Genomic DNA, 19,903 nt, shown 5'->3' with positions numbered 1-19,903 from the left:
ACCTAAGTAGTTCTTCAAGTAGTCATTTCATGCTCACATGTGATGATGCATTTATACAAAAGCCATTTGAAACCTTACAGAATTATGTGGCAGGAGCCCTGTCTTCCAAACATACCGTAATATTATAGTCAGCTTCTGCTAAATGCTCAGTTTAAAGATAAACACAGCAAATTTGAAGAGCTATGAAGTTCCTGAGACTAAGCGGGTTAGAATTAAAGGTCATGTGAATGCACAGATAAACATTCAAAGGCTCAGGAAATACAGTTCATTATCTCACTTCTTTGCTGAAGTGTAGAATGTTATCTATACATGTTGGAGCTTGTTAAAGGAGACCTCTAATACTGCTTTGGAAATTTTTTAAATCACCTCTGTGAATAATGATACCATAAAATTTAAATAAAAGGCAGGAATTTAATAAGACATCCAGGGAACAAAGCAATGTTTCCATTGGTGTTAATGAGTTGATAAAACAGGAAATAGGTCATAATTCAGAGAGAAAGTCCAACCTTGGAAGGAAGTAAATCTTTAGATTTAAGAACTTTGCAATGAGCAGAGTTCTCCAGCTCAACTAGCCAACAGTTACAACAAAAATTGCATTTCCATTGGGAGGGGTTTTGGATGGCAGCCACAAACGCAAAGGATTTCAACATTAAAATAGAGCAAGAAAGAAGCTCCAGGCCAGAAGTGGTAGAGACACTGGACGCCAGAGAGGCATGCTAAGTCTTTCATGAAATGTTTTATTAGCAAGAAAAAAAGAGCCTAACGACAGAAGAAAAAAGAGGCCTGTAAGATATGTTTTTATCTTAAAGAAAGAGGCAAGTTAAGGAAAGAGAAATGAGATGGCTCTGATAATACAAAATCAGATTAATCTGAGTTCTTTATTGGCCTATTGGAGGCTGGATAAGCCATTGGCTTACATCTTTTCCCATAAAATTGGCTGGAAAATTATTTTCCACATCTAGAATGTATGATTGCATCTAAAGTTGCAATTCTATGCATGCCTACTTAGTATGCAAGCTGCTTAAATGAACAAAAAATAGGAAGGGACTTCCATGTATAGGATTATACTGAATAACTTAATTGTTTACAATGCAGGATAAAACAAAGGTTTTATTCTTAGAAACAAAAGTCATAATCCATTCAAACAATAATTTCATTATTTTCTTGAAATCACTGAAAATGAAATGTTTAATTCTAGGCAATCGACTTTTGCAATAGGTTTGTATCTTTCAAAGTTATTTTAGCCTAATTCCACTGGTACGTTTAAAGAAAAACGGCCTGATATTTAGCTTCAGAGATTAAACAATACTTGAAATTTAGCAGCCAATTTTGCAATTAGAAATCTTGAATTTGATTCCAGAATCCACACTCCATCCCCAAATATGAAGCATACTGAGTACTCTTTGTCAGGGTCACCAACTCTCGGGCCATAGTTCACTATCAGGTTCGGTCTGTTTGGAACTGGGCCATGCAATACATGACAATTTTTTTAATGTGATATATCTTAAAATATGAGGGGTTTTTTGATAGCATAACAAGAATTCCACAAGTCTTTAAACATGCTTTAAAATGACATTCAGCAATGTATGTAAAATTTAATAAATAGGACACAATCATACACAAATACATTTTTCATAATAAATCATTAAGCCTACTTAGACTGCCCAAATATAAATATAACAGCAATTCACAACCTTTATCTTCTCAAAAGATTCATTTCTTGGTATCATCAAGAAGTAACAACCACCAGCTGGCCATTAAACTGGAAACTGATTTTTTTTCTATTGCTGATATATTTTGCACTAACAATGTGGGATGTAATAAAATAAAAACCTAGAATTTTTTGTTGTTTTAAAGCAAGAACTGACACTACATAAACTAGTTTTTAAATACGGTGAATAAATAGGAAGTTAGTAAAGCAAATTCAATTGTATCAACAAATCAAAAAAAGTTAGAACGTAAGAACAGAGCTATGGAAGTATATATTCATTGTTGCATTAGAGACTAATATTTAAAGTTATAGTGCATGTGCACTAATTCTTTAAAGACCTTAATATAGGTTTAGTGCAAATCCCTTTAGATTGAATAAATTTAAACTCTATTAGGGAAAGATCCATTGCAGTTTTCTAAAGTTATGTGTACCTATTTCATCTTCTTAAAAAACACATTATATACAAGAATCAAATGCATATTTATCTGCTTTAAGTATCTATCTACAAAGATAGATGAAAAATTACTTTGAATTTTTACACCTTATTTGGTTGTACCATTCTAGACCAACATATTGAAGTTAATGTTATAAAACCTACAAAACACTTCTTTGCCATCAGTTTCTGCCATTTCAACATTTACAAGAAAAAGAAAAAGAAATACAGTGTAGTGTACTGGAAAAAAATCCATCCTTTGAAAAAAAACTTGACAAGAGAACATTCAGTAATTTGACAATATAAACCACAAGAGGAATTAGCATTTAGTATACTGTATTAAATTATATTGGCAATTTACACTGGATCTGATTTTAACATGAAATAAATATTACGTACAAAACAATCTGACAAATGGGAGTGAATGGTAGGCAGCCAAGTGTGGATGAGCAGCCATATTCCTACTGTAAATTACACAATGTTAAAACTGTCTGAAACCAAAGACCACTTCCTAGATAGCGCCATTCTTTCTTTCTTCCAGAAAGCATGAGTAAGGAACTGGTGATAGATGCATGCCTTTACAACACTGAAAATGCACACGTACAGGTATGCCAGAAACTTGCATGCTGCAAAATTCCACCAAGTTCACCCGTTGGTGACATGTTTTATAAATTACAGAGGCAACCTACTCTCCGTCAACTCCTTGCGCAGGCTTTAAGGAGTCTAGTAGAAAAAGCAGTACTAGGAAAAGCTCTCAAGAAAAGGACCCTTAAAGGGTAATAGTAACAACAGCTACAACAAAACAACCACCCTAGCAACAAACATACATTATGTATGTAGACCAGTAACAATCTTTCTTTGTTGCAACAGATTCAGTCAGTCATGCACAATCAAATTTGGAAGTCACATGAGTTGCCCTGGATTCTTTTTTGAAACAAAAATCTATTTTTTCCCCTTAAGGATGAAGTACAAAAACCAATCGCCATATTGCTCCAACTTGCAGACATTTCCACTCATTCAATTAATACTTAGCAGAGTAACAAAGCCTCATCATCGCTAGTTTCATTTTTCAACATAGCTTCTAAGCACGAGTCAGGTATATGAGCAGTGTGTACTATTCCACAGTGCTCACAGGGACCATCTCGATTGGAGGGCTGTACTCCATTAGATGATGCACTGTATGGCTGTCTAGGCCCTTGTCCTTGATCTGAAGTGAGATCGAGCAGAGGTTGTGAACAGTCATTCACATCAAAGTCTGATGCTACATCAGAAACTGGAATTAGCATTTCAACATCGTCATCTTCATCTCTTCCTCCACCTACTCCATTATCAAGCTGTCTCAAAGGGCTTTGGTTCTGATTAACTGGACTTGCTCTTCCTAAGGTGAAGCGTACCCAACGTAACCCTTGAGTCATTCGACTTAACGCACTAGAAAAATGATGGCGTCCTGGACTAGAACTTGGAGGTTCCACGCTTGTTGGTTCTCTTCCACTGTCTGTACTACTGCTAGTATTCTGGGTTGAGGAAGTTCCACAGAAAACAGTTGCTTCTACAGCGGTTGCAGGAGGGACCTTTTGAGGCAATGTAGCAGCAACACCACCAACTGCACCTGTTGTGTCTCTTCGTTCAGTTTCTGTATCAGTATCATCAGATTCCACTGAAAAGAGACTTCGGTGTGAACTATTTCTTTCTGTTTCTCTGTTACTGTTCTGGCTGGTCAGATCATCTCCATCTGATGACACCAATGACACGGATGCAGAATGACGGGATCTTGCAAAATTAAAGATTCGGTTCCAAATATTGCTTGACCGGCCAGCAATTGGAAATCTAATAGATGTAAATCCAAGCTGAGATCTCACTGCCAGTCTCAAATTTTCTAAGACCGAGGCCTGAAAAACAAACATAGGTAAACTGAGTGCTATAAAAAGGTAAACATGCACGTTCATTTCATTTTATTTTTTCTGCAAATCACTTTCCACTAACATGGAACTAATAACTTACTGGATCTGAGCAGAAGAGAGATGAGGCAGCCAAGAAGCCTGCTTTTGCTAGAAATGTCATAAAAGTATTATGCTGGAACTTGAACTTCATCTAGGTGTGATCTTTCAAAAAGATCGTTACTAGGCAAACAGTCTAGAATGGACTTCATGTTTCATTAATTTTAGTTACATAAGCAGCTTGAAACCCAATCCAGATTGTTTCCTGAATATCATCTACCTGAAAAAACAAAGGATGTGTATGAGTGAGGCATGGCCAAATAATAGAGTGGAACTCTTAGAGCCCCACTATGGTTCTCGAAGGAGGCCTCCAAGATCTAAAATAGAACTCTTAAGAGCCTTGAAAAAGACCCACCAGTATTCCAAGGTACTGGGCAATCTTCAAAGTCAGAGTACAGACCCACTAAACATTGTGCTAGAAAGAGGAAAGAAGATACATGGATTTGTTCCAGGCTTAATTATAATTTCAGTTTTTTAAAATTTGCATTTATATCCCGCCCTTCTCCGAAGACTCGGGGCGGCTTACACTATGTTAGCAATAGTCTTCATTCTATTTGTATATTTATATACAAAGTCAACTTATTGCCCCCAACAATCTGAGTCCTCATTTTACCTACCTTATAAAGGATGGAAGGCTGAGTCAACCTTGGGCCTGGTGGGACTAGAACCTGCAGTAATTGCAGGCAGCTGCTGTTAATAACAGACTGCATTAGCAGCCTGAGCCACAGAGTTCTGTATGTAGAAGAGTTATTCACAAGGTAGTATCCAGATGCGGTTTGTGAATCCGAAATATTTTTCAGATTTATTTCAGAAATATTTCAAGAACCCATGAAATGTAGTTATCTCACATATTAAACTGAAGCGGCCTGAGTTTTATGACCAAAACTGTTTGGCCATAAAACTGTTTGTATCTCTGTAAAAATCCTAATTTTGTGTCAATTAGATTTACCAAAAATACAGGAAATGTAAATAAATATAATTTTGAGCCTAGAGAACCCTGCTGTAATAAGGAGCTGAACCAAACAAAGTAGTGCATAATTTTCTAGAGCAACCAATTTATAATTACCATAGAAGTTCTTACCTGATTTGGTGAACAAACTGGGAAATCTTCAACAGGTGGAATCAGTCCTTGCGCAATCAACTGTCCATAAGAAGGAGGGGCTTCTCTTCTCAATAACTCTGCCTCAACCCTTGATAGCTGTGTCTCAAATGACCTGTGCAAAAATATAAACATGCTACGTGGAGTCCAACTCACTTGTTTCAATGTATATATAACAGCAACATTTTGTATTATACAGTACCTTTCTGCTACTCTTAAGACGGCAACTGTCAAGGACAAAGACCTGTCCTCTTTTAATCTAAGACATATTTGCACACTGATGGTGCAAAAATAATTATGAGCGCAATAATACTAACTTTGTGTAAGCATATCAACTTCAATTTCTTATTTGTTCATGTATTTCAAGCAGTAAACTTTTTTTTATACTTTTTCTTTGACAAATAACATGTAGAAGTCATCAGTGACAAAAGCTATTCTGGCCTTGACGAACAATTACAATTGAGCCCATAATTTCTGTCTTTTTTTATCATATTTTTATTTTTATTATATAAAATACAGAGAAGAAAAGAAAAGAGGAAATTCAGGGAGAGAAAGGGAATGGAGAAAAGGGGGTATAAGATACAAGGGGGAAGAGAGAAAGAAAAGAGGGCATTGACTTCCAACTTTCTAGCACAGTACAAGATAAACACACTCCAACCTCAACTTTTTGCTTTTACATATTCATATATAACTAGCTATTTCTATAACACCAAATCTTTCTAATCAACAAAAACAAGATCAGAGTTTCATTTTTTTCTTCACAAGCAAAAATTCCAGAAGTGATATCCAAATAAGAACATATTTTCCTCTTTCAATAAAGTAATCAAATTGACCATTCCTGCTTTATCTTCCTTGCTATGGAAATATTGTGTATTTCTATTTGCACCTAGTAATCATTGTGAGCTGTCCACCATTTTTATTTACAAAATTTATTGTATTCTTTCAAATTCTTTGGCCTTAATGAAAGAAAAAAATCCGTCTTAAAGCAAGACAGCTTTAAGTGAGTTTTGCTCCATTTTATGACCTTTCTAGCCACAGTTGTTAAGTGAATCACTGCAATCCTTAAGTTAGTCACACAGGTTGTTAAGTGAATCTGGCTTCCCCAATGACTTTTTTGTCAGGCCACAAAAGGTGATCCATGATCTGAAGACACTGCAACCATCATAACTATGAATCCAGTTGCCAAGGATCCTAATTTTGATCACATGACCGCTGCAACGGTCATAAGTGTGAAAAACAGTCATAAGTCACTTTTCAGTGCCATTGTTAATTTTGAATGGTCACTAAATGAATGGTCGATAAGTCAAAAACTACCTGTATAATATTTTCAGACAAAGAAAAACAAACCAGCAGTTTAAGCTTACAGGTTGCTTACCTTCGTTCAAACATTCTTAATGAATACAGTTTACAAGTACATCCCAATGCAATGACAAGAAGCAACCCACAGATAAGGCTTCCAATGACAGCAGCTGTAATTACTCGGGTGGGTACAATCACTGGACAGTTCTCTTCATCACTGCCATCACCGCAGTCATCTTGAGAGTCACACACCCAGCTTTCAAACACACAGCGATTGTTTTTGCAGTGGAAGTTCCCTGGCTGGCAAAAGAAGCAATTCTTTTCATCAGAACCATTGGGACAATGATTCTGGTAGTTGCAGCGATCAGAGCGTGGGTAACAGACACCATTCCGGGAGCAGGGGAATTCTTCCTTCTGACACATGGTGCAGTTGGTTTCATCCCTTCCATTTGGGCAATGCCAGTAGCCATCGCAACGCTGCTGCTCGGTGTAACATCCCCAGTTTCCACCACAGGGAATCTCCCATGGCAGACAAAAACCGTCTACTTGATAGGTAGCATTAAACCCTCTTGCAGCATTTACTTTGTCAGCACAAAAATGCACTCTGATTTGACCAGAAGATGAAACAACTGTAAGAGGTGCATGAGAGTCAAAGGCAGTTAAAACACGCAAGAGCTTGTGTGGATTTTCTTCTAGTCCATCGTATATTTTGACATAATCCCCATAACCGGTACCATCAAGTTTAAAGTCAGTGAAACGCAAAATAACTTTGCGGTGATCTCCTGTATCTATCAACCAAGTGCAATTGCTCCCTGGTGGATAAAAGTCTGGATAATTAGGAGAATTGAAAGTACCATAAAAATATTTTAGTAACTGCCCACAGCTTGGCATGCCACAGTCTATTTCATCTCCTAAGTCAAGACAGTCAAGGTTTCCGTCACATCTTGAAGATTCTGGAATGCAAGTATAAACATTGAAACGTGAGAGACACTGGAACTGATTGTATGCACATGGCGGGAAGGGAGCAGCAGTTGGAGGACTAGCCTTAGGACAGATCTCTTCATCAGAATTATCTCCACATTCATCCATGTCATTACACTTCCAAGATTCTGGAACACATTTCCCATTAGCACAGTGGAACTGGTTACAGTCGCAACGCGATTCGCTGGATTTCCCTGAAACCGATATATTTAAGAAACATTTAATTATTTAACCACTTTCTACCATTACTACTTTCTAATTTTACATTAGGCCCATCTACCTGTGAGGTAAACTGTAGAAAAAGGAACTGGAGTATAAAGACCTGCTCCCCCCCCCCCAGCTTATTCACATTTCTGTGGATATCTGAGGTTTTTGCAGCCCATCCTAAAATAACTAGGTTCCTCTAAACTCTTGCATGCATGATATAACAAAATCAAGAATTAGAATCTTTTTCATGACTCTTGGCCGGATGGAGGAGTTAGAAACTAGCATCAACTGTCAGCTCTACGAGGTATATCTGATCAAGAAACTGACTCTACATGAAGAGTAGAATTGCACTTTATTGAGTGTAAGCTTTATAGAACAGAATCTAGCAAGTTGGGATTCCTGTGTCTCAAATGCTCTACTCTTCCCCTCTACTGTTTAATGTATGCTTTAGCACTTGCTGCTTCCTAACAGCTTCTCCAAGGTGATTCTAAGGTTCCTTACATATTGAGGGGAGATCTCAAAATGAAAAATCACTTTTGTGTCTAAATACTTTATTTCTGTTCATATGTGAACAGTCCTGTAACTTAAATTTTGACATAATTAAGTTTGGTTTAATGGTTAAGGAATCAGACAAGAAACCAGGAAATGGTGACTTCTAGTCCTGTCTTAGACAAAAAGCTACCTTGAACACCTTGGGCCAGTCATTCTCTCTCAGCTCTAGCAAGGAGGCAGTTGCAAATCGTTTCTTAAACCTTGCCAAAAAATTTGCAAGGACTAGTAGAGGCACCCATCAAGAGTAAAAATTGACATAAAGGCACAAGAAATAAAATATCCATAATTAATAAAGCTTTCACCAATTAATAAAAAATCACTAGATTGTATTCTATCAACTTGAGCAATTTGATAGTGTTGGCTACTGATATATAACTTAAGTTCAATTACTTTATTTTGCGTGCCATTTTGTCTGTTTCAGAAAGGCAGTATTTTTCAGAGAATATTTTCACATTATTGACAAGATTAGGTAATCTTCCTAAACTGTAGATCATATTTAAATTAATCAAAAATGCCTAACAATTCTTAAATGTTTCTAAAATTAAACTATAAAAAATAATAATTACCTTTTAGCAGTTTTTCTACTTTAAATATTAGAAAAATTATAGGTTTCTATCATAAAGAAGGTTTATGTATAGACTAAAGCCAATGATAACGAAATTCATTGGGTTTTGACTTCAAAAATTGAGCCATTTTTGTTTGTAAATCACAATTCGTGAATTTGTATGTTGTGTGATTTGATAAACTGCAGTTAAACAAAGTGACTTTGTTTGAATCTAGTCATTACACTTTACAGATGAAACTATACGGAGCCCACATTCTAAACAAATGTATTGACTGTGCCATTTTAAAATTTAAACATACCCGCAAAATAAGTCAGTCTGAAGCCCTTTCGTGATATGATATCATCTGAATGAAATCTGATCCAAACGTGGTCTTGTGAAGAGATGTATGGAGATGGAACTGAGGATCCACATACTCTGTAATTTTCCATATTTTTGTACGTCCCTATTGTTAAGGAATCTGAACTGCATCGCCGTGATCCCTGAACATCAAAATCCTGAAAACTATGGGGGGGAAAAAAGAATTTTCTTTTGTTAATAATTAGCATCATTATTTAATAAAAGGCAATTTCATACATATGTATGATGAATTTTTGATGTCACAGTGTTTAACAAGGCTTAAAGAAATATTTATAACATTATCAGAGGATTCTGTATTTATTTTATTAAACAAATTTATATAGCTGCCCAACTCACATATAGGTGGCTTACAAAATGTAATGATTTACATATATTCTATTCAATGTTAATACATTTATCTTATTCAATCTTTTGCCTAATTTTTTTATGGGAAAGGGAAAACCTTTGAAAGCCCTACCAGTTTTAAACTAAACAACTGCATGCTATAATACCTAAAAACTATCCGTATTTATGAACTTTTTCTGTCACTATGAAAATATTGGTTATTCCACTTTTTTGGTTTAATTGAAAACAGAGCTTATGAGAGAAATTAACATGTCAAAAAAGCAGATATATCAGTCAGAATATTCCTTTCTCTCTATTATCTATCCTAAGCAACCAATCTGTATCTATGTCAGAGGCTGGGTAGTCTACTATTAAAAACCATAGCAAATTTTATATTTCTTCTTGTGCAAGATGAATTGGAAACATTTTTCAATTTTGTTTCACTTTGGAAGTTTTGAAAACTTGTTACATCCCTTCTCAGCAAGTTAAAAAGGTATACAATGTTACAGTAAATAAGCACATCCAAGAATGGAAAAAACTTCGGTATAATTACTTTTTTTTTTGCCTAATGAATGTAGTTTGTTCAAAAGATTTTGCTACTTTAAATGAATTTGCTATCTTAAAAGACTCCTTGCCACAAAGAAACTGCTTTCAAAACAAAAATATGATGGGGCATGGAAAACCAAAAGAAGTACATGGTTAGTGACCAGTTTTGCTTGACCTTTTTCAAAAAGTTGAACTCATAAATATTTACTTCCCGACTTATTAAACTCTGCAACAGAACCTAATATGGGAAATGTTATTGGGTTTCATGTTTACTTTAGGATTCAACATTCTTTATTAATAATGGAATGATTTGTATCTGAAAGTCTAGTAGAAGGATGCTTTCTTTTTTAATAATCAAGAGATACCAATAAATCTGAAGATAAATGCAATTAATCAAAGTATCAGCAAAGCTCTTAATTTTCAGTAGAGAAGCATCTAACAGAAAACAAGTTTAATTTACACTTTTCACATTACATCCCTAAAATATAAATGAGTTACCTTATTGTAATAATTTCTCCTGGATTTGCCTGGATATACCAGCTACAATTCAATCTCGCAGGATATTCAAGAGGCCAGCCTGGGCTTGTGATTATCCCACTTGGACCTTTAATTTGTTCTGGAATATCTCCACAACCTGAAAATATGTAGAGTTGATGTTAGTAGTCGTAAAGTATTACTGCATTCTGTTATTAACTTTAAGTGAAAGAATTGGTCCTTCTAGAACAGGGGTGTCAAACTCCATTTCATTGAGGGCCGCATTAGGGTTGTGTTTGACGTCCACGGGCTGAGGTGAATGTGACCAGGGTGAGCTTCACCAGCTTGATGTCATTCATGTCAGGGGTGCATGTGGTGGCCCCAGCGCTCTGGCAGCGAAAACATGCTCCCAAGCTCAATTTTTGGCTACCACGGTTTCCTGCAACCCTCTGCCAGCGAAAACAGAGCTCAGGGTGGCCGCATGGAACTTTCCTGAGCTCTATTTTCATCGACAGAAGCACTGTGGGCTAGTCCTTCATTGTTTCCAGGGCGGCCCCGCGGGCCCGATCTAAGTACTCTGCAGGCCGGAGCCTTGAGTTTAACTAGAACCCTGTTCTAGTAGAACCATCTTGCCACTTGAAACCAAACACTTATCTCCAAATCTGTTATATAGAACTGTAGGTTATCAGAGATCGGTTGCACATCGAAAATAACATTTCTGTCCCCTACTGGTCACTTTCCACTATTATCACAACTGAATAAAACTATAATAAATAAAATAAAACAAAACTGAACAAAACTTTCAATGATCATTTTTGATTTTCACCAAAATGAAACTAATTTTTTTTTTTAAAAATCATTAAAATTTGGATGAAACATCAGAACATTTTAGTAATTTTAAAAGGCATATACATGTAATTATTTATTTAAACAAAACACAAAGATGAAAATGATAAAAGGGAAAGCAAAACAACAATAAATTATTATAGTATACATTGGAGTATATTCTTGCATATGTATAAATGTATATACATATTTTAGTTAATTTCAGTAAAGAAGTAGCTTTTATTATAATAATCCATATAATCTACATAGGAAATTGTTTTGTAAATCACAAATAGGATCAGATTTTCAATCTAGTATGTAAACTAATTGTGGGACATTAAAATATATTTTAATTTAATATTATTTTCATTGCATCTCCAACAATATGAACTACTCATAGTTTTTCTATATAAGTGTAATAGAATCCAAATAACTCTGAAATCTTATTTTTTGTTGCTGAATAAGCTGTACACTAATATATGCAGCATTGTTTTGACAAAAATGGAGCTATTCAATTCCATGTTCCATTCAGTCAGAGGTGGGTTTCATATAATTTAACAACCAGTTCGCCTAGTGCAGAACCGAAAATGTGAGCGGTCGCCTTCCGCGTTTGCACGCTGCTTCAAACACATGACAATTTCCTGTGTGAGGCTTCCAGAACACCTTGGGCAGCCGCAGTGAGTAGAGCGCGAGGTGCGGAAATCAGCTGGGTTGCATGGGAGGGGCAAGCGAGCCAGAGAGTGAGATATACATGACAGGATAGCACTGGAGCGAGGGAGTGGACCCAGCCAGTGGCCAGAACTACTGGTATGTGCGAATCAGTCCAAACTGACAGCAGCCCACCTCTGCATTCAGTCCTTAAAAATTTCACATCACAAATTGCTTAATCAATAACAAGTACTTATAATGACTAATCATGGATTTTTAAATATCTTATAATTACATCTAATTTAGTTATCATTTAAATGATTGCTTCTAATAACTTAAGTGCCACTAAAGCTAAAAATGTCACCTGTCCAGATCAAGATGTCGAGATATTTACAAGGCAGCAACAGTTAAATGGAATTTGTCTTTTAAATGTCAGTACAATGCATAACCATTGCAAATATTTTTCAAAAGTTTATACAAACTCACATATGCAAGTGTTCAGAAATGAAATAAAAATAGTGAAATGTATTTAACATTTCATTTATTTATTCTAAAGAAAACAAGAACAGAAATACTAGACCTATATGATAAAAAAGAAAAAGAAAATTGAGTGAAATTAATCTTGTCAACAAAATAAATATAAATATAGCAACTCATGTAAAACCCAACATTATATTATGGAAAATACACTATGCATAAATGTAGTATGGTAAAGGTAACAGGCTATAGGTAAACATATGTCTAGCAAAAATATTTTATTATAATGCCGCAATGAGCACATGGTATAAAGTAAATAGGTTTATGCTTGTTATACTGGGATTATATATAATTACTGGGATTTTTTAAAATGCAAACCTTAAAAGATTTAGAATTCAGGTTTTCCACAAATATACAGCAATGATTTGAGGGTTTTTGTGTTTTTTTGTTATTTAACTACCCATTAGGTGGTGCTCTTATCCCACCATTTTTGGGGAACTTCTATTTTTATTTACATATATTTAATCTTTCCTTGGAATTCATGATATTAGCTAGAACAGATGATCTCATTTCCATATAAAGGTCAACAAACCTCAAGGCAAACCACTTCCCTTCCAAAGAATTTTGAAACCGTAATGTAAAAACTGCAGCTATATCATTAATATTAGTTGTTTTTTAAAAATGCAATTAATTCCTTCAAAAACAGAAGTTTCCCAAATGTCATTCTCCCAACAGACCCTTGGTAATAAAAAACACTGAAAAAAACTAAATGTGTTATGATAAGCCATTATTTATTTTGTTTTTACTTTTAACTGGTAAGTTAACCCTCATTTTGTAAAATATCTAAGTCTAATTCAAGCTACTTTCTTATGAAGCCCAATATGGCCAGAATATCAGATTAAGCTTTAGAAAAAACTTTTGTAGAAAGAGCCTTATGCCTGTTGAGGGCAACAGATGGAATGTGGTTGAACTTGTTAGCTTTTGAACGGGCTTTCTATAGGAAATACCACACATAGGCTTAGGAAAACACCCTGGGAGAAGCTAATGGCAAATTGCAAGTCCATGAAATCACTAAGACCCTAAAGCAGTGATGGCAAACTAGCCATTGGTAGCATGCAGCACCCTCTCTGTGGGTATACGAGCTGTCACCCTGCCGCGCATGCTTCCCACCAGCCAGCTGGTCTTCAGGTCTCTGCCGCACATGCGTGGGGGTCCACTCACATGCAGTGGTGCATGCATATGTGCGGGAGCCAGGGCACATGCAAGGGCACGTGCAAGTGCAGGGCTGTGCAGACATATGGGGGTGCCTGTGCATGCGTGGGGGTATGTGCACATGTGTGGGGGACAGGGTGCATGCGCAGGAGCCACATACACATTGCATTTTGGAGGTTTGTGTGCGCGCGCATTCATGCACACTTTAGGTACTTGATCTGGAAAGGAAATTAAAAGTTTCTATTGCTTTAGGGCAGTGATGGCTACATCATTGCCCTAAAGCAATAGAAACTTTTAATTTTCTTTCTAGGGCCCAACTCCATCTAGGGTAGCAATGATCAGACATCTGAGCCTGTAGCTGCTAATTGAACTTAGCCAAGAATTTTGCCACTAAAATCTCCCTGTCTGCCTTTAAGAATAGGCATCGACTAGTGCCATGGAGATAGAAAAGAGGATGCAGACTCACTTCTCCCCATCTCCTTAGTGGGCCAAACTGCTTTCTACAGCCCTGTCAAGTAGAATAAATACTTCTATGCACTGCACAAACTAACTTCTTATGAGATGGGTGGCTATATAAATTTGATAAATAAATAAAACTTGAAACTAAGGATCTTGGGTGGAAATTTTAGGAGCCCAGGAGCAAAACAAATCAGGAAGAATTCTAAGGACAAATGGATTCAGAGCTGGAATGTGGTCTGATTGGATTCTTAATTCTGTGCAGACAAATCAGACAGGCAGAGTTTCAAATTTACTAGAAATTCCCTAGGGGGAGTTCTATCCCAAAATCCCAAAATTACAATACAGGATTTGAAAGCAATAAAACAAATGGAGGGTACAACTGATTATAGTACTATCAAACACTGATTCATTTGCAGTTCTTTAGAGTATACTGTTTTGCCCACCTCATGCTTCTGTTAGAAAGAAAAAGACCAAGGAAAAATATATTCCTGATTTTTTATTAATGGTTGTTCTTTATTGGATAATATTCGCAAAACACTTATAAAATTGTCTTTTTACCTTTATTAAAATTAAAGCCTAAAATATTTAAATATTTAGGGAATATAGTGATTCCAGTTTTCCCAGTTTCTGATTTCTATGGGATTTCAGATTGTTAATGCCTTTAGTGTATGTTCACTCAATTCTCATAGCTTTTGAAGTAAGTCAGTATTATTATCTCCATATTATATATGGGGAGGGGGGCCTGGTGGCACAGTACTTGTGCCAGAGGCTAATACCAACTATAACAATTAAAATGTAAGATTTCCAAGAAAAAAATGTAAGAGCCCCACAAAATTAGAATAGATTAAATTCTGTAGAATCATGATGATTTCCAGTCATACAATATTCCTGACAATTTGACTGTGGTTTAGTGAATGTACATCAGATACATTTAATTAATAAAGTATATTTTTGTTTTAAACTGTAAATCTACGTTTGGTCTGGAAGAACTTTAATTCCAGAACTTAAAAGAACTGTTAACTTATTCTCCAATCAACTTTTCTCCAAAGCACCTGAAGGCAGGAGAAGATTCAATGGATGGAAATTAATCAAGGAGAGAAGCAATCTAGAACTAAGGAAAAATTTCCTGACAGTTAAAACAATTAATCAGTGGAACACCTTGCTTCCAGAAGTTGTGAATGCTCAAACACGGGAAGTTTTTAAGAAGAGATTGGACAACCATTTGTCTGAAATGATATAGGGCTTCCTGCCTGAGCAGAGGGTTGGACTAGAAGACTTCAAGTTCCCTTCCAACTCGGTCATTCTGTTTTGAAGAGATTTGGCTGAATGAATAAACAACTTTGGGTCAGCTGTAGATATTGAGAGTGATTTTGAAGCAAAGATAGCTAAGCTTTTAAGTGTTTAAAATATGATATACTGTAGTTTTCAGATTATAAGACGCACCAAGATTTCAAAGTGGTAAGGAAAAAAAAAAGGTTTTTGCCCTCCCCCAGTCCCCAAGAGCACTCTGCAGGCCTCTCAAACCCTCTGCGCACGCCAATTTTTCACAAAAAGGGGATGAGCGGGGCAGGGCTTCAGGGGGCAAAAATGGCTGTATTTGGTATATAAGACGCACCAACTTTTAGGAGGGAAAAAGTGCGTCTTATATTCTGAAAAATACGGCAATTTTTTCTAAGCTTGCTCCCTATCTTAAAAAAAGGTCAAAGTATAGAAGTAGTAGCTCTAGAATTGTCTCCTCTATCTTTTAATCAAGGAATTTTATTAGGCATTTTTAATTCCAATTGCAGATATACAAGAAACAAAAAAGATCTTTTGTTTTGAGAACAAAATAGCCTGACTTTAAATCTTTTGTTGGAACTTTCTGAGTACAAAATGTAAATGATTCAAGTGTTCCATGTTCTGACAAACCAAAAGTGAAATAGTTCAACAGTTGAGACCACAGGAAGCAATGAAAACTTGAACAAGCCCATAGCTTCCTTCTTTTGCACCTTAATTGCTACCTCCTATCTAGTTTGTCTAAAATCAACAAAGATATATTTTATTGTTTCCTATATGAGAGATTTGCCATGCCACAGCATCCTCTGTTTACAAAAATAAAAAAGGTTTAAAAAATGATTATAGTTCCTTGAAATTCAATTACTCATTTTACAGTGTTTCATTTTATGATGGTGAATCTCACCTATCCACAACATTGTTCAATTACCTTACTGAGAAAACTATTTGCATACATTTAGATATTTCAGAACTTATAGAGTTGCTTGAAGTCAGGCAACATATACAGTTTATAAAGTATCAGTATCATCATCATCATCATCATCATCATCTCATCAAAATTTCAATGTAGGAAGTTTGTGTTTAAAGGACAAATCACACATCACCCCTTTTCCAGAACTATCCACTCTGTTTCCTCTTGAAGAGTTATGTTACATCTTCCTGCTGATGTCTGGGGAATCATGTCCTTGCAGAATTGTTTTTGCTTTATCCTCAATAATTAAGCTTTCTATTAAAAACACTTGGAATGAGGACCCAGATTGTTGGGGCCAATATACTGACTGTGTAAATCGCTTAGAGAGGGCTGTAAAAGCACTCTGAAGTGGTATGTAAGTCCAAATGCTATTGCTACAACTGAAGGGTTTTTTTAAAAAAAGTTGGCGATTATTTCACTTCATATATATAAAAGCATTTGTTTTTGTATCTTTGAATCAGTTTTTCCACTCCTGGCGACTACTGGGACAAGTTCTTGCAGGTTTCCTTGGCAAGGTCTTTCAGAACTAAGTTTGCCAATGTCTGCTTCCTAGAGTTGATAGTGTGCTTTTTTCCAAAGGCAGGATTAGAACTTGTGTCTACTGGTTTCTGGCCTGGAACCTTATCCACTACACCAAATCCACTGACACTCTTAGTTAGAATTTAGGTGAACTGATTCACTATGCAAGACTAGACTTAATTCATATTCTATTCATAACAACCTTAATGCTTGTACATTAATATAAAGCTGGAGCTGCAGATATCAACACTATTTATCTATCAGGTAGATAAGCAGGAAAGGTCAATGAAAAAAAATCTGACTTCAGATTTTTTTTTTTTTTAAAAACGTGTCCTGACTGGTTTTAAAGCAAATTACTTCAGTGATTGCTTTCACCCTGCTTATAATCTGTGTTTTATGTTCAGTAGTAGAGGTCCTTCTTGCTTGTCTACATTTGAGGCAACTTTTTTGTTTGTTTTTTTGTTTGTTTACATTTATACCCCGCCCTTCTCCGAAGACTCAGGGCGGCTTACAGTGTATAAGGCAATAGTCTCATTCTATTTGTATATTTTTTACAAAGTCAACTTATTGCCCCCCCAACAATCTGGGTCCTCATTTTACCTACCTTATAAAGGATGGAAGGCTGAGTCAACCTTGGGCCGGGCTCGAACCTGCAGTAATTGCAGGCTTTGTGTTCTTAATAACAGGCCTTACCAGCCTGAGCTAAACTGGCCCCCTAACTTAAAGTAACTTGTTACTTAACTAAAGTAACAAGTGCAAGGAAGATGGCCTTTTCTATAGCCATAGCCTAGGTGTGGCACAGTTTCCCATTTGAAGTCCATTAAAGCCAATCATTATAGATTTTCAAAAAATCTTTGGATAGCCTTCTATTTTTTTTTTCTTTTTCTTTGCTGGGTTTTATTGGGCAATGCATATTTTATTCAATTGTTTAATTATGAATATGAATGTTTATTACAGCTTAATATACTTTATTAATTTTGCTCTTTAGGGTGCAAAAAAAAAACCTGGATGGCTTTTGCTATTATAGATATACACAGAACAATACAACCAAGCATCAGGAATTCTTTGTATTTTTTCCTTTTGGCTACAAAGGAGTAGACACAAACCTTAAGGACCGTACCCTATTATTTTGTAGAGTAGATAGTAATGTAGTCAAATTAACAGCATCCTCAGATGTTGCATCATGTTTTAAGATGTGTAATACACACTTTAAAAAGACTCAAAGCATTTAATTGCACAAAACTTTGATATAAGAAATCAAATTTGCTAACTTTTCTTTTTAATGTTTCTATGGAAATATAATTAAACAGAGAAGAATAATCTGTTCGTGACCATAGTAGTGGTATCAAATTTATCTTATGAAATTTTTTTTCCATGTTCCAGTTGCTTCATTCCTTATTACATGCTGCAAAAGGCAGTAATAATTTTTATAGCCAAATATCTCTTCATAAGATACCAGGTGGCTTTCAATATTTACTATTTAAGTCATGCATGAAATTTAAACATTACAAAAAAGAGAGACTTACCAGTTGAGCTTCCTGAAATATGCACATTTTCAGAACGTTCTGCAAGAGCACTGTTTCCTAAAATTAAACATAATGAATAAACTAATTTTCAAGATAAAATTTGTAAAAAAAATATATTCAGATACAGTATTATAGAAAAGAACAAAAAAGTGAACTACTTTAATATTCTAATTTAATACTAAGTTAACATTTAATTTTCAAATACTGCAGATCCTAGGTCTCTTGTGCTGTATTTTTAACAGAAAAAGAAACGATGGGTGGGAATAAAATGATGATATAATTAAAGAACCAAAGGAATCCATGTTACACAATGAATAAGTTATGCAAAGAACTAGTAGGTACTAAGAGGTTGGTTAGCTTGCAACAGACAAGGGATTTGAACTATTTAGTTTAGTTTAGTCTTCCAGTGCTCTTTTACTCTTTTTATACTTCCCTTCCTGCTTTTAAGGGAAGAATATAATGAGACATGTAAAGATAATAAAAGGAAAAACCCCAATGGCTGAAGTTCTTTCAGATTTTCTCTTATAGGGAACCAGCATATGAACCCTGACCAAGCAGATCTTGATTGCTTTTGAAATAAGATAGCATCTGCCATGTTTTAAAAAAACTGTTGCCAGGTGCTTTAACAGCATCATCCTAATGATATTGATATACATACTGCATCTCAGTTCCATTTATTAGATGGGTAGCTACACATATCACAATGTGATGATGGTCAACAAGCGGAGTGGTTTGTTTCAGTAATCAAAAACATAAATCACGTCATCATTGATAGCCAAGCAGCATATCAGTTTAATGAGAAAGTATCATACTTTTCGCATTATAAGACACACCGGACCATAAGACACACTTTAGCTTTAGAGGAGGAAAACAAGAAAAAAAATCTGCCTCTGCGTCCCAGCATCCATCTGGTATTCATCTGGCTAGTGTCCTTGCAGTAAACAGCCTGTTCAGCTTCAACACGTTATCGCAGCCCCAGCACTTGGCTCGTCAGGGCTCTGTTTCGTTGCGCCCATCACTGATCAACTGAGCTGAGCTGCTGCCGCCGCCGGGGAACACGAGTCTTAACTGCCAAGCAGCTGATTGGCCGTTGGATCAGCCTCCCAGAATACTGCCGATCAGCTGTTCTAGACACCGGGGATCGCCACCTAATGTCACTGTCAGTGCCTATTGCCGCTGCCTAGAACAGCTGATCGGTGGTATTCCGGGAGGCCTATCCAATCACCAATAAGCTGCTCAGCAATGAAGGCTCAGCATTCCCTAGTGTTGGCAATAACAGGCAGTGACAAAAGCCGTCGCCGCACCAAGCCCTCTTCCCCCACCACAATATTAGCTCTATAAGACACAGAGACACATCCACCCACTTTTGGGCAGGGAGTGCATCTTATTTTGCAAAAAATATGGTAAATCGGTAAATATTTGCTACATTAGAACAGTAAGAATACA

The 19,903-nt window shown here is 36.0% G+C and overlaps 1 protein-coding gene across 1 annotated transcript in view; it reads right to left on the bottom strand.

Moving 5' to 3' along the window:
* Positions 1-1,092: 1,092 nt before the first annotated feature.
* LRP12 (LDL receptor related protein 12) overlaps positions 1,093-19,903 on the bottom strand; it is a 34,373-nt gene continuing 15,562 nt past the window's right edge. Inside the window, exons 2-7 of the mRNA XM_058177172.1 lie at positions 18,458-18,514; positions 10,571-10,706; positions 9,144-9,346; positions 6,616-7,714; positions 5,223-5,355; positions 1,093-4,033 (exon numbers count right to left, since the gene is read on the bottom strand). Coding sequence (XP_058033155.1) covers positions 3,173-4,033; positions 5,223-5,355; positions 6,616-7,714; positions 9,144-9,346; positions 10,571-10,706; positions 18,458-18,514 — 2,489 coding nt within the window. The 3' untranslated portion in view covers positions 1,093-3,172. The remainder of the gene's footprint in view (positions 4,034-5,222; positions 5,356-6,615; positions 7,715-9,143; positions 9,347-10,570; positions 10,707-18,457; positions 18,515-19,903) is intronic.

This window comes from Ahaetulla prasina, chromosome 3, assembly GCF_028640845.1.
Source record: "Ahaetulla prasina isolate Xishuangbanna chromosome 3, ASM2864084v1, whole genome shotgun sequence".
NCBI classification, from domain to species: domain Eukaryota; kingdom Metazoa; phylum Chordata; class Lepidosauria; order Squamata; family Colubridae; genus Ahaetulla; species Ahaetulla prasina.
Note: the sequence above shows the minus strand (reverse complement) of the source record. Positions and strands in the feature narration are given on the sequence as shown.